Raw genomic sequence first — 14,606 nt, 5'->3', positions numbered from 1 at the left:
AGGCGGCAGCGCCCGCCCCGCGCGCCAGACCCCACCCTCCGGCCGCGCCACCGCCCCTCCGCGCGGCCCCCGCCCCCACGCGGCCGCGCGCAAACTTGGGGGCGAACTTGGAAGGGGCCCTCCGGAGGAATCACCGGTCGCGTTGCCTTTCCCTCCCTTCCCCAGACACCCACCAGAGAAGCGGCCCCTGCGCGCTCCCGGCGAGGCCAGGCCCGGGGCGGGAAGCGGGTGGGGACCAGGCGCGACGCACGAAAGCCCCCTGGCCAGCGGCGCCTCGGAACCTCCAGGTCAAGGCTGCAAGCCGGCTTCTGCTCCCCCCGTGAGGCCCTTCTATGTCCGGCTGTGCGGTCAGCGCCTCCCGAGCGCCGGGCGCAATCAAAGCCTGCAGCGACGGCGGAGCCGGATGCTTGAGGCCTGTGAGTAGACTCGGTCTGGACCAGAGAGGCCTGGGTGAAGGGGCCCCCGTAGAAACAGACTGGAGAGATGTTGGGAGCAGAATGGCTCCGCGCGGGCTCTGAGAGAATATGGAGGTAAAGGCAGGTGTCGGAGGCTGAGGGAGGCGGTATGGTGGTGGTGGGGGGACAGCTCCAGGACTGAGACCCTGCCTGCAGCCCCTGTCAAGGTGTGACGATGGGCTGGAGGCCGCTAGTCACCAAGGAGAAAGTCCAGAAGGTGGAGTCAGGGCTGGAGTCGTGGGAGCTCCTGCCTCGGGAGGGGTGGGGTGACAGCACAGAGCAGCGCAGGGGCAGCAGAGAAAGGGGGTGAGGAGGGCCTAGGGGGACCAGGAGGAAGAGGAACCCTGGGCCCAGGAAACAGAGGGGTCAGACTCAACCCCAGGCCCATGGGGTGGGCAGGACGGGCAGGGCTGGGGATGGAACAGAAAGGGGGGCAGACAGGTCCCCGAAAAGATGAGCTGGGCTTTTGAGGACCTGAGAGTTGGTGGAAGGGCCTGGGCAGGGAGAGGGCAGCTGCTGAGGAGGGGAGGTGGCATCCTGCCTCAGTTATGCGGGGGCCCCATCTGGAAGGGTGGGGCTGGCGGAGGGGGCCTGGAATAAGGGCCACTGAAAGGCCCAAGGCTGTGGGCATCACCAGGCTGGCAGAAGTCGGGATGGGAGGGAGCTTCGGAGGTTAGGGCCCTTCCCTGAGCCATTCTGGTGCAGGACGGAGGCACAGCTGGGGAGGGTGGCAGGGAAGTTGCACCCATGTGGTCATGAATGCAAACACTTCTCTGGGACAAGTAAAAAGGCCAACCACTTCTGGGCAGCTCTGCCTGGCCATGGCCCTGAATTCAGCAGTGCCCGGGCCCCTCCCATGGAACCCCCGTTGGCTGCCAGCAATGGAGGCCAGCAGAGGTCTGTGTGGCTGCACTGTCTGCCCAGCTCCTGACTTTAGAGGCATCGCCCTAGCTAGACTGGGTTCATGGACAGGCATCTCCAACTCCCTCATCTCTCTCCAGGGCTGCTTCCCGCCCCACAACCCCACCTCTGTGGGGGCAACACCTGAATGCCTGAATGTCACAAATCTCTACCCACCCCATCCGTGTACCACCTGTGTCTGGTGCCCGCAGGACAGGACCGTCACCAGCCTCGTCTCAGACCCACAGCCCCCCGCCTGTGTCCTGTCGCAGCCACCTTGCACTTGATGGTGAGTTCAGGTGTTGAGGGCAGGGCCCACGTCTGTATCAACCACCACATCTCCATCAGGAGACTGAGTGCAGGTGGAGTGGACGATCGTCTGTCTGCCCAGCCTGTGCCAGGTGAATACCAGGCTGAGGAAGCTGGGGGTTCATAGGCACCCATATGACTGACCAGCATGCAGACCGTGGGAGCCAGGAGCCTGGGCCGACCGGTTCTGACTGGGATGACTTCCTGGGGGAGGCCAACTTTGAAGGGTGAGGATTTTGCAGACAGAAAGGGATGAGCCACGAGTGAAGCAAAGGCTTGAATGCAGGGCCTGAAAGCCTGCCAAGCTGGCAAGCTGGCTGCCTGGGCCCAGGGGCAGGAGCTGGTGGGCTGCTAGCGGTGGGTGAATGCTAGACCGAACAGTGGCAGGGCTAGGCTGCTGCCCAGCTCTCAGGATCCCTTCCAGGGCTCATGTCTACCCCACCCCATGCCCTGTGGGGCCTCACAGACCTTTCCCCACCTCCACTGCAGACCAGAGGTCTCTTGCAAAAGCTGTGCCTTGGTGTCTGGGTGGGGAGATAGCACTGGCAACCTCGGACACATTTTGGGGGCGGAGGCAGACATTTCTGGCTCTCCTTCCCAGGAACCTCTGGGGTCTGCAGGGACTGCAGCCCTGGCCTGCAAGGTGCTGGCAGAGACAGGAAGTGCTGGGTTCCTACTCCAAACTCACATTCCCACACCTCACCCTTGGGAGCAGGAGGATGACACTGGAGAAGTGGCCATCCTGTCCCACTGGAAGCGACCATCAGAGTCAACCCTGGGCTTGCCACCTGAAGAGTAAGTGCATGATGTCACGTGGGCTTAGGGAGTAGGGCACGTTTCCTCAGAGGTACCTGGACCCCAAGACAGCAGTCACACACACCGCGACTGCCTCGCCCCCACACCCATCTTTAGGGTACCCCCAAAGGAGTCCAGAGCAGCTGGCTGCCTGCACCCCCCATGCCCTTCCTCCCACCAAGGAGCACACACCGTCCCTCTGCCCCCCTCTTCCATGGCAGGGCGCCAGGGCAGCAGGCTCTAGGCAAGGCACAGGGACAAAGACCCAGCTGTCCCAGGTGGCCGGGAAAGAACAGAGAACAGAGCACTGGGGGTTTTTCCAGATCCATGCCCGGGCCTAGGGGTCTGCAGGGGGTGTGGTACGAGGACCCCAAAGGAGGGGGGGTGTTCAGATGGAGGCTGGGCTGTGCAGAAGTGAGGTTGGTGCTGGAAGCCCTGCCTGCCCACAGGTCCCACCTGCTGGAGCATGGCCCTGGAGACTCACTTGGAGGAAATGCAGCGCCCCCTCCCCGCTACATGCTCAGATGCAGGAGGTGGGCAGGCCCAGGCATCTCTCTCTCCCTCCCTAGGTGCTAGGCTTTACTTGGGGCTGAGATGGCCACCTGGGATTGGACTAAAGTTCAGAGAAGAGGTCCTCACCAGGGAAAATGCTCAAGTGGGTGGGCAACCAGCTGTCACCAGACTGCGGCGGGCGTCCTGGTGACACCCTTCTAGCCTGGGGGTGGGCTCTCGGCCTCCCATCGCCCCCAACAGCTCTGCCCCCCAGAAATCATGCTTCCAGGGCTGCAGCCTTGGACAGGCTGTGAAAGGAAGTGAGGCCATGGCCAAAGGAAAGCAATGCACACCTCGTGTAAGATGATTTATTTCATTTATCAACAACATGGGGGCCGAAAAGCCCAGCTAGAGGGCATCATTTTATCACAGAATCAGCCTCAGGCAACCTGATGGATCTCTCTCCCCCTCCGGCCCTGGGAGCTGCTAGGCAGGCGATGGGCTCAGCACGCCCCCTCCCTGCCGACGAGAGGGACAAGATGTGCCCTGGCCCCCTCACCAGGGGCCAGTCCCCAGGTCCCTTGGGAGAAGGGCGCCCTCTCGGCCCAGTAGGAACCAGAACCAGGGAGCAGGGAGGCCAGGACAGCTGGTGGTGGCACAGCCCGTCCCTGCTGAGGAGGAGAGAGCCCGGTGAACTTCAGGGGACCGAGCCCTTCCCGAAGGTTTCCCACTGTGGGGTGATCCACAGCCACAGGTCTGCAGGGCCCCAAAAATACCTGCCGATGGGAGGTGGCGGGAGGGAAGGCCGCTGCTAGCCTGGGGTCAAGTGCTCCAGGGCAAAGTGCTGTGGGGGAAGCTGGGAGCTACCACCCCCTGCACCCCCGACCTGGCCTGGGACCCTAGTCCTCACTGGAGTTGTCGAACTCCTCCCAGTCAGACACACTCATCACCTCAGAGGCGAAGTCCGGGTCGGCCTGGCTGCGGTCAGGCGTCCCGCGGGGCGGCTCAAGGAGCAGGGACCGCGGCAGGGTGAGCACGCAGGCCGCCAGGCCCGAGATGGAGTTGTCCAGCTGTGGGCCCTCCTCCCAGCAGTCCTTCTCCACGTCATAGATGTGCACATAGCCAGTGCGGCTGCCCCGGTTGTGCGAGCGGCCACCCAGCACGTAGATCCTGTTGTCTAGCACAGCGATTCCAGGCTCACCGTGCCCTGCTGGGAGCGGGCAGACGGATGACCACTGCCCGGACTTGCAGCTGTAGCAGGCCACCTGCAAGGCAAGGCCCCAGGCTCACATATGAGGCTGAGGGATGCAGTGGGGCTGTGGGCAAACGCACCCCCCAGAGGAAGGGCTCGGGCCAGGCTGACGCTCTGGCCCCTCAGCCAGCCTGTGGCCCCAGGCGTGTGGGTGTCTTCCAGTTAGTCTGGGGGTGCCAGCTCACTCCCCTCCGCCACTGAAGCTGAAGACTCAGACCCCATGCACACCCAGCAATGGGGGAGGTGCAGATAAAATAAGGAAACAGGTGCTTGCTAACTCATGATGACCATCAACATTCTCTTGGGGGATCCCTGGCGGTCCAGTGGTTGGGACTCAGTGCTTTCACTGCTGGGGCCTGGGTTTGATCCCTGGTCAGGGAACTAAGATCCCACAAGCCATGCAGTGCAGCCAAAAAAAAAAAAAAATCTCTTCTCTTCAAAATTACTACAAACAGTAAACAAATACATGGGAAAATGTTCAGCCTACCAGTAATCCAAGAAATGCAAAATAAAACATCAGGGACAAATTGTCAGCTGTTAACCAGCAGCCACTGGGGAAGAAAAGGCACAAGCCCGGGGCTGGTGGAGGCGTGGTGAAGCTGTCCTGCTGTGCACCTGTCTGACCAGCCAGCACAGCAACGTGCAAAATTATCAAGAGCCACTCGGACACTACCCTCTGACTCAATGATGATCCCCTCTGGTTCACCAGCCGCAGGAGGAGGAATGGCCTTCAAAGGAGCCTGTGCTCAGATCTCTGGGACTTGTATTACTTTACATGGCAAGAAGGACCCTACAGACTCATTAGGGTGGGGACATGGAGATGGGAGGTTATCCTGGATTTTCGGGGGGACCCACCTAGTCACACAAGCCCTTGGAAACAGAAGGGAAAGTCTGGTGGGGGCTGAAAAGGGAGGGGAAGCTGCCGCTGCTGGCTTAGAAGAGGAAGGGGCCTGACCCGGGGGACGTGGAGTCTTTCAGAAGCCAAGAAGGGCTTCAGGCCACAGCAGCCAAGGAATCGGGACCTGAGTCCTACAACCACAGGGAACTGAACTCCACCGACACCCTAAGTGAGGAGGATGTGGATCCTCCCCAGGCCCCACAAAGGAAAGACCCCTGGATTGCCGTCTGGTAAGAGCCACAGGCGTGTAACACACTTGTGTTGATTTAAGTGGCTAAATTTGTGGTGATTTGTCCCGGCTGCAATAGAAAATGAAAACGCTAGAGCCCAATGGTTCTCAACACTGGAGGATCCCACCCAGGAACTTCCAACTCAGTGGGTCTGGGAGGGGCCAGAGAATCTGCATTTCTTATGAGTTCTCGTGTGATGTGGGTGCTGCTGGCCCGGGGACCACACTTAAGAGAACCACTGCTCTCACCTCAGGAAATACCCCAAAATACCCAAAAGCTCTATAAAGCAAATATTACTTGAAATGTTACCTAGAATAGCCACAACTTGACCAACCCAAACGTCACCAGTTTGGTGGAATTCTGCACAGCCACTGGGTGGGGTGGGGGTGGGGTGGTCATCAAACTAGAAGACACGCCCACAACAAACTTGAGCCAGAAACCAAATGGGATGATGCTCTTTGAGGACAATTAAGTGGAAACCATGCACAGGTAGGAGGGCTGAAGCTAGTGGCACAGGGCCAGGTTATGGGAGTTTTTCTTCACCCGTCTCCATTTTTTCAAAGCTCTGCAATGTGGTTACATTAACTTTATGTAATTAAAGTTTTTAATAATAATAAAGACAAGTGAAACTCTTCCGTGTGATACTCTAATGGTGCATACATGCCATCTGTCTAAACCCACAGAATGTGCATCACCAGGAGTGACCCCGGGCCAGTGTAGGGTCATCGGTTATAACAATGACACCCTCTGGTGGATGCTGAGCCTGGGGAGGCCATGGTGTGTGGGGGCCGGGGGCACACGGGAAATCTTCCTGCTCAACTTGGCTGTGAGCCTAAAACTGCTCTAAAAATTAGTCTGTTACAAGGGAAACCTGCCCCTACGGCAATTTTTATCGGTGACTAGCAGAAGGTAGGCACCCTGCCGCTCACCTGGTGCACGTCCCTCCTGTAGCCCGCATCGTTGTTGCTGCCCCCGACCACGTACAGCTTGTCCAGGAGGGTGGCCATGCCATGCCAGGCCCGCCGCACTGGCCCGTCAGCCAGCGTGTGCCAGGTGTTGCTGTCCGGGTCATAGCAGTGGGTCTCCTTCAGGTAGTCCTCGCCCCGGCGGCCGCATGTGATGTACATCTTCCCATCCAGTGTGGCACCCGCGTGGGCGTACACCTGTGGGCCGGGAGAACCGGGGGTGTGCATGTGTGCACGTGTGTGCGCGTGCGTGTGTGCAGCCCTGCTGACATCCTCCTCACGGTCTGACTGGATCTTCGCTGGGCACACCATCCTTGTCCCCCACCCGACCTCTTCCCAGTGGAAGATGATTCAGGGCCCTGAGGTGACGCTGGGCTTCTACAAGAGTAAGAACAGAATCTCTGTCTTTCCCCTGCCCCTAAAGGTGACAGCTGCACGGGGACCCAAAGGAAATCAAAGCCTTGTCTTCACTGAGGCCCTTGGTCGCCTCCACCTTTCCCCCACCCCTGACTCCACTTTCAATATCTGCTTGTTTGGGGCTTCCCTGGGGGCACAGTGGTTAAGAATCCGCCTGCCAATGCAGGGGACACGGGTTTGAGGTGGTCCAGGAAGATCCCACATGCCGCAGAGCAACTAAGCCTGAGCACCACAACTACTGAGCCTGCGCTCTAGAGCCCGCGAGCCACAACTACTGAACCCACACGCCACAACAACTGAAGCCTGCACGCCTAGAGCCTGCGCTCCGCGACAAGAGGAGCCACTGCAATGAGAAGCCCACACACTGCAATTAAGACTAGCCCCAGCTCACCTCAACTAGAGAAAGGCTGCACACAGAAACGAAGACCCAACGCAGCCAAAAATAAATAAAAATTAAAATTAAAAAAAAATCTGCTTGTTTGCAAATAACAAATGATATGACCTGGTGAGCACAAAAGTGAGGTACAAAATCAAACAAACAGCAGTCTTCAGTAATGGGAGAAAACTCACCCCCTACTTTAGATTTTGGTCCTCAACCTCACCCCTGCTTTCCACTGCACCCGGGAGGCACACCCTCTCTGCCCAGCCGGCCCCACTGCCTCCAGGCCCCCCTCTCACAGCCCACAAGGGCCTCCTGCTGTGCCCGTGTGCTCTGCCAGCAGAGATGTCCTGCAGGACCGGGAAGCCCCAGGGCCTGTGTTACAGGGCCGGTCACTGACACCCAGGCTGTGGGTAGCACAGCAAGGGGCTGGAGAGGTGGATGGGGCAAAGGGCAGGGGACAGAGCAGTGGGCAGGAAACACACCATGGGGCTAGGTCTTCTCCCACCAATGGTGGGCATCTGGGGAGGTGTTTTTTTTTAAACTAAAGTTTTCATCTTGAGGTAAGTGTAGATCCACATGTAATTGTAAGAAATACAACCACCCGCATCCTTCACCCTGACTCCCCGGGGGAAGAGCTTGTGGGCCTCAGCACAACATCACAGCCTGGGTGCTGACGTCGGCTCCATCAAGACTCAGGACGTTTCTGTCTCCCTCTTTACAGTCACATCCACTCCCCACCCTCCAGTCCCTGGCAACCACCACCTGTTCCCCACGTTGTCGCTTCCAGAGTATGGCTTGAATGGGATCATGTGGTATGTCACCTCTGTGACAGGCCGCCCACGTCAATGTGCAGACCCAGAGTTCCTCTCCGACTCCAAGCGACTGCTCTGCACCGTGTACCTGCCTGTTTGGTGAGCCTCTCGCCCATGGAAAGACATCTGACTGGTCTCCAGTTTCTGGCTATTACCAATAAATCTGCTGTAAGTATGTGTTCAGAGTTTTTGTTTCTCTGGGGTAAACGTCCAGGATGGTGACTGCTGGGTCACATGGCAGTTGGAAGTTAACTGCACCTAGTACTGTCACATTTGCCATTTCAGCCGCTCGACAGTCTCCCTGCTGTGGCGTCCAGTCTGCATCCCCTAACTGCACGTCTACATCCTCCCCGTTGAAGCATCTCCTCCCGACTTCTGCCTTCTTTCCAGCGGGTCCCCGTGTGTGTGTTTCCCAACGAGTTTTGAGGGTTCTTTACACATATTAGATCCTAGTCCTCTCCCAGGTACTGGTTTGCAAACATTTTCTCTCATGCTGCAGCTTCCTCTCATCCTCCTAACGGACTTTTGCAGAGCAAAGTTCTGCAATTTTGATGAAGTCCAATTTATCATTTTTTCTCTTTATGAGTCATGCTCTGGGGGTCAAGTCTAAGTACTCACTGCCTAGCCCCAGACCCCGAATATTTTCTTCTACTTTCTCTAAATGCTGTGGAGTTTTGTATTTTACATAAGTCCGTGCACCATTCTGAGCCAATTTTTGTGTAAGGTGTGAGACTTGGGTCAATGTCCATTTTCTTGCCTATAGATGTCCAGTTGCTCCAGTACTACTTGTGGAAAGGTAATCCTTCCTCCATTCAACTGCTTTTGCATCTTTGTCAAAACTCAGCTGGGCATGTTTCTGTGGGTCTATTTCTGAGTTCTCATTCTGTGCCACTGATCTCCGGTTCTATCCCTCTGCCAATACCACAGTCATAATTACTGTATCAAGTATATATGTAGTAAGTCTTAAAACCAGGTAGATGGAGTCTTCCCACTTTATTCTTCTTGAAAGTTACTTGGAGTATTCTAGATCCTTTGCCTTTCCATATAAATTCCAGAATCTCATCTACATCTACAAAAACTCTTGCTAGGATTTTCATAGGAACTGTGCTGTATACCATATATCAATTTGGGAAGAACTGACATCTTTGTGTCTTGGAATTCATAAACATGATATGTTTCTCCATTTACTTACATCTTCTTTTATTTCTTTCATCAGCACCTATACTTTTCAGCATATAAATCCTAAAAATGTTTTGTTGGATTTATACCTAAGCATTTCATTTCTGAGCAACTGTAAGTGGTGTTGTATTTTTAATTTCAGTGTCAACATGTTCATTACTAGTATACAAAAATACAGTTGGTTTTTATATGTTTATATAATATCCTGCAATCTTACTAAACTCACTTATTAATGCAAGAATTTGGGGGGGTACATTTAGATTTTTTGACAATTTTGTCATCTGTAGAGTCAGTTTTATTTCTTCCTTTTCAACCTGTGTGCGTTTTCTTTTCTTGCCTTATTTCACTGGCTACACCCTCCAGGACTGTGATAAGACCGGTGAGATCAGACATCCCTGTCCTGTTCCTTACCTTAGGAGAAAGCATTCCATTCAGTCCTCACCAGTAAGTATAACGTAGTGGTTGGAGTTTTGTAGATGCTCCTCATCGTGTCAAGGTAATTCTTCTGTTATTTTTTCTATTGTTACTTTGTGAGAGTTTGATCATGAATAGATGCAAAATATTATAAGATCCTATTTCTGCTCTGATATGATCATGTGGTTTTTAAGACGGTGAATTACACTGACTGAATTTCAAATATGGAACCAGCGTTTGGTCATGAATTTCTTTTGCAGGGAGAGGAGCTTCTATTTGCTAATATTTAGTTAAGAACATTCATATATGTGTGTATCTATGACAGACTTGTTCTTTTGCGGGGGGACTGTTTTATCTGGTTTTGGTATCAGGGTAATATTAACTTCAGAAGATGAACTGGGAAGTATTCCCCCTCTTCTATTTTCTGGGGAAAAAATCATGCAGAATTGGTATTAACTTTTCTTTAACTGTTTGGTAAAATTCTCCAATTAAACTATCTAGACCTGCAAATCATTTCCTTAACAAGTATAGGCCTATTCATATATTACTGAGTCTTGTGTGAGTCGTAGTAGGTTGTGTTTTTTGAGGAACTGGTCCATTTCATCTAAGTTGTCGAATTTACACACGTAGAGTTGTTCACAGTATCCCCTTATTATCCTTTTGACGTTGGCAGGGTTTGCAGTAATGCTCCCATTTCATTCTTGATATTTTAAATTGTCTTCTCTTTCTTCTTTGTCGGGCTTCCTAGAAGTTTGTCAATTTTATTGATCTTGTGGAAGACCCAGTTGTTTCACTGACTTTCTCTGTTTTTCTGCTTTTAACTTCATTGATTTCTGCTCTGGTGTTTATTATTTCTTTTTTTCTGCTTGCTTTGGGTTTCATTCTGCTCTTATTTTTCTTTTTCTAGATTCTTGAGGAGCTTAGATTACTGATTTAAGATTTTTTTTTTCCTTCCTTAATGTATGCTTTTAGTGCTACAAATTTCCCTCTCAGCACAGCTGTAGCTGGGGTGCCACAAAATTTGACGTTTTCTTTTAAAAAAAAAAAAATTTATTTACTTATTTGGCTGCACTGGGTCTTTTTTTTGTCTGCGTTGGGTCTTTGTTGCTGAGCACGGGCTTTCTCTAGTTGTGGTGAGCGGGGGCTACTCTTTGTTGTGGTGTGCGGGCTTCTCACTGTGGTGGCTTCTCTTGTTGCAGAGCATGGGCTTCAGTAGTTGTGGCACGCAGGCTCAGTAGTTGTGGCACATGGGCTTAGTTGCTCTGCAGCATGTGAGATCTTCCCAGACTAGGGCTCAAACCCATGTCCCTGCATTGGCAGGCAGGTTCTTAACCACTGTGCCACCAGGGAAGCCCTGCATTGGGTCTCAGTTGCAGCATGCAAGATCTTCGTTGTGGCATGTGGGATCTTTCATTGCGGCGCCCAGGCTTCTCTCTAGTTGAGGTACATGGGATTAGTTGCCCCGCGGCATGTGGGATCTTAGTTCCCCGACCAGAGATCAAACCCGAGTCCCCTGCATTGGAAAGGTAGATTTTTAACCACTAGACCACCAGGGAAGTTCTGACATGTTGTCTTTTCATTTTCATTCAGATCAAGGTATCCTCAGGTCCCCAGATCCCTAGCTGGTCTGCCATCTTCTTTCAACCTTTTTGAGTCTTTACACATAACGTCCAGAGTTCTGTGTTGTACTGAGCAGGAGGAACCAAGAAGGACACATCTACTCTACCTTTCTGAAGGTGCAAGTTCTCTGGGAAGGTTTTTAAGTGAGCAGAGAAGGGCTTCTGCCGAGACCTCCTTCCTCTCCTCCAAAAGCATGGGATGGCCACCCTCAGGTCTGGGCCGTGCAGAAGAGAACCTCTGACTGGAGGACTCTGCCCGCTGCTGGGGCAGGGAGCTCTCAGTCCACTGGGGGCACATCAGTGACCAGTTCCTAAGGATGCCACGTGGGTGGGACCCTGAGAGACAGGTGGGAGGGAGGGAGGAAGGGAGGGAGGGAGGAAGGGAGGGAGGGAGGAAGGGAGGGAGGGAGGAAGGGGTCCGCCCCGCTACAGGCCCTGCAGACACCCTGAAGGCCTCTGCAGTGGCTGCACACCCACGTCTCCAGACCCATGGGCCCCCTGCCTCTCTGCTCCTCCTCTGGCCTGGCACCGCCCCTGCTCCTGAGCTGATCACCCCGCCCATGGCTAGCACCGCCCATCTCCATCTCTAGGCTGACATCCCCGAGCCTGGCTTTCAACCGGATGTCCCCAGCATCTCATGTTTGTCACTTTCCACATGGAGCCCCTCCTTTCCTGTTCACTCCCGAGCCCACCTGTGCTCTGAGAGAGCGGCCTAGCCACCACACAGCTGCTCACACGGGTGGCCTGGGAGTCTCCATGTCCTCTCATTCCTAACCCATCAACAAGTCCGGTCAGTTTACCTCCAAGCGACACGTCGAATCTGCCTGTCTCCCTCGTCCCCCACAGCCTCCACCACAGCCCACACCACCCTCGCCTCTGTCCCGATCACCCAAGTGCCCTGGCCCTGCTCCCCTAACACCCTCTCTTCACATGCATTCCCCATGCTTCCCCTCTTCCTCCTGGCCTGGAAGGTCCTTCCTGCCTCTCCCAATGGCTGCCTGTCTTCCGTGGACCTGGTCTCACTGACATCTCCTCAGATGGACACTCCCCAAACAGTCCAGCGAGGTCCATCCTGCCGGAGCCCCTCCTTAAGCACCACTCAGCTCGGCTCTCAAGGTCCTTTACTCATCTGTTCACAGCGGTTGAGAGTGGTCTCTCCCACTAAGTTGCAAACACCATGGGAGGACCTTGGTCACTTTTTATCACCACTGGATCCCCAGGACTTGGTATCCAGAAGGTGCTTAATAAATAGCTGCTGAAGGAACGAACGGATGAAGGAAGTTAGGAACCTGGACACCAGGGAGAAGCTGGCTGAAGGCTGAGGCTGCCCCTCTGTGGCTACGCTGAGAAGTGCAGCCTCCCCGCCGTCCAAAGAGCCCCTGGAGCCCCTCCCCCACTCCCCTCCAGGACAGAGCTCAGGGTCCACCACCGCCCACTAGGTCTCAAGGACCCCTGGTCTTTCCCAAGAAAAACCTGCTCTCTTCTGAACAGGCAGGGAGTGCCCTCCAGCGGGGCTTCCTCCCCAAAGAGGCCAAGGAGCAGGAGGCAGGCTGGCTTTCCCTGCCTGGGAGGAACTGCGGTGGGAGCCCCGGGCCTTCCTTGGAGCCTCGCGGACTGTGGAGAGGAGCTGGGCCCATCAGGGAGACCCCTGGGCTCCCGAAGTTGGAGTCTAAGGCCCTGGGGCTCAGGAAAGGGTGATAGGTAAGGAGGGGAAAGGAGGGGAGGGGAGGAAAGAGGGTCAGGGAGGTAGTAGCTCCTGCCAAGGCCTCGGGGCCGGTGCAGCGGAGCCCGGAGGAGAGCCATCTTCTCCGCTGGGGGCGTCAGGGTGCCCAGTGGTGCTCACAGGCACTGGGACCCGAGGTGCAGCAGGGACCAGCAAGGCCCCCTCTTGCCCTGGGGTCTCATGTCTGGTTTGGGGACCAGGGTCTCAGCACCACAAGCCCATAAGGTGAGAGAGATACCCCCCTTAAAGCATCACTTTTGCACAATGAACGTATTTTTCACCTCTTCAAGCTGGAACAAACCAAAGTATTGTGTAGGAAACACATGATTTAAAAAAACAAACAAACATGTAAAATATAACTTCTAAAGTGTTTCTGGCTTCTTGAAGGCCCCGTCCTTGGTGGGGGGTTGGGGGGAGGTCTGAGGCCACTGGGCCCTGCCTCCTGCATCCCTCAGGTTTGACATCTCTGGACTTGTTCCAGCTCATCTCAGCTGTGCTGAGGAAGAGAAGGGGAAGGCTTCTGTCCACATTTGACTGCAGGGTTAAAGCAGCTACCCGGGCCAAGGTGGCGAGACCCAGACGGGGGTGGAATTTTGGGGAAGGAGGTCTCTCCTGAGGCGGCTGGCTCAATCTCAGGAGTCCCCCGCCCCAATCTTAGGGCACAGTCCAAGGAGGGAAGAGGGCTCTGATAATCGGCCAGTCTCCCTGGCCGTGCCTCCCACTCCCTCCACACAGCCCAGGAAGCAATGCAGCCGAAGAAGGGCCCCATGGGAGGGGTTTCCTTACCTCCCTCTTGAGCGGGGCCACGTAGGCCCAGGAGTTGGTGGCAGGGTCGTAGCGCTCCACAGTGGTCAGGTCATTGTGGTAGTCGCGGCCGGCCACCGCGTAGATGTACTTGCCCACGACACACACACACAGGTCGGCGTGCTCCTGCTGCAGCGACTGGATCTGGAACCATCGGTTGTGCCTCGGGTCGTACCTTGTGGGGAGAGAGAACAGCATGTCACCAAGCAGCCCCTCCCCTAGCACCCCCTCCCCCAGCCTGGAGGGTGGGGCTCGGAGCCTCCTGGGTTTCCGCCCACAGCGCCAGGCCCTCCAGGTGTGACCTCACGGTGGTTTCTAGACCCTCCACTGTCCACTCCAAGCTGCCCAATGGCTGTTCCTACAGCCACCTCGATCTCACCTGTCTCACCTCAAAATCCCCATGGCCCTGCTCTCAATCAGGAACGCCCCCAATTATGGCCTCTCGACTGGATGACTGGGCACAACAGCCTCCAGGCCTCCCGCCAGCACTCCCTCAGGCTGGTCGCCAGGCTCCCATCACAGCCCACCTGACCCCCGTCCCCCACTGCCTGTGCATCTCCTGTGTGCAGTTCCCGCCCTCCCCAGCGGGATTCCAGGACAGAGGCCTGCGAAGAGGGGAGGGGAGAGAAGCCCACCTCTGCTGAGCCCAGCACCATCACCAAAGCTCGCTCTCCTGACGTCGGGCCACCTCCATGCCCCTTTCAAGGGGACGCAACTGTCCCTGTCACAGCCCTGCCTTCACCTCACCCCATCAACCTTCGTAAAAGAGTCTAACCCCCATGCGACAGCTTCCTCTGTGCCCCCAGCACGGAGCTGCTCCTCCCCCCAGCCCTGCCCTCTCCTGCCTCCAGAGGGCTTCACTTTTCAGCCCGGTCTTCTCAGCCACTCCGGGACAGCCCGCGGCCACCCCACGTTCTCTCCTCACACTGCTAATGCCCGTTGCCACCTCCAGCTGGCTGC

At 55.5% G+C, this 14,606-nt stretch overlaps 1 protein-coding gene and 1 long non-coding RNA gene across 10 annotated transcripts in view; one reads left to right on the top strand and one right to left on the bottom strand.

Annotated features, from left to right (window-relative positions):
• The first annotated feature begins 17 nt into the window (after positions 1-17).
• LOC113610541 (uncharacterized) lies at positions 18-8,022 on the top strand. 2 transcript variants are annotated; one of them, XR_003429121.1, is made up of 4 exons: positions 18-416; positions 1,457-1,644; positions 2,266-2,459; positions 7,817-8,022. It is a non-coding gene; the product is annotated as an uncharacterized LOC113610541 (long non-coding RNA). The 2 variants fall into 2 exon arrangements; XR_003429120.1 differs by lacking the exon at positions 7,817-8,022 and having other exon boundaries at positions 28-416; positions 2,266-3,208.
• KLHL22 (kelch like family member 22) overlaps positions 3,306-14,606 on the bottom strand; it is a 26,577-nt gene continuing 15,276 nt past the window's right edge. For 6 of the 8 annotated variants that reach the window (XM_027088796.1, XM_027088790.1, XM_027088793.1 and 3 more), the window contains exons 5-7: positions 13,629-13,821; positions 6,261-6,494; positions 3,306-4,216 (exon numbers count right to left, since the gene is read on the bottom strand). In XM_027088796.1, coding sequence (XP_026944597.1) covers positions 3,851-4,216; positions 6,261-6,494; positions 13,629-13,821 — 793 coding nt within the window. In that variant the 3' untranslated portion in view covers positions 3,306-3,850. Of the gene's footprint in view, positions 4,250-5,640; positions 5,735-6,260; positions 6,495-13,628; positions 13,822-14,606 lie in introns of all 8 variants that reach the window. The other 2 variants (XM_027088791.1, XM_027088792.1) reach the window with 2 other exon arrangements.

This window comes from Aethalodelphis obliquidens, unplaced genomic scaffold (genome assembly GCF_003676395.1).
Source record: "Aethalodelphis obliquidens isolate GAN/ISIS:26980383/991018 unplaced genomic scaffold, ASM367639v1 scaffold63, whole genome shotgun sequence".
Taxonomy (NCBI): Eukaryota; Metazoa; Chordata; class Mammalia; order Artiodactyla; family Delphinidae; genus Aethalodelphis; species Aethalodelphis obliquidens.
The sequence above is the reverse complement of the archived record's forward strand: the minus strand, read 5'-3'. Positions and strand labels throughout refer to the sequence as shown.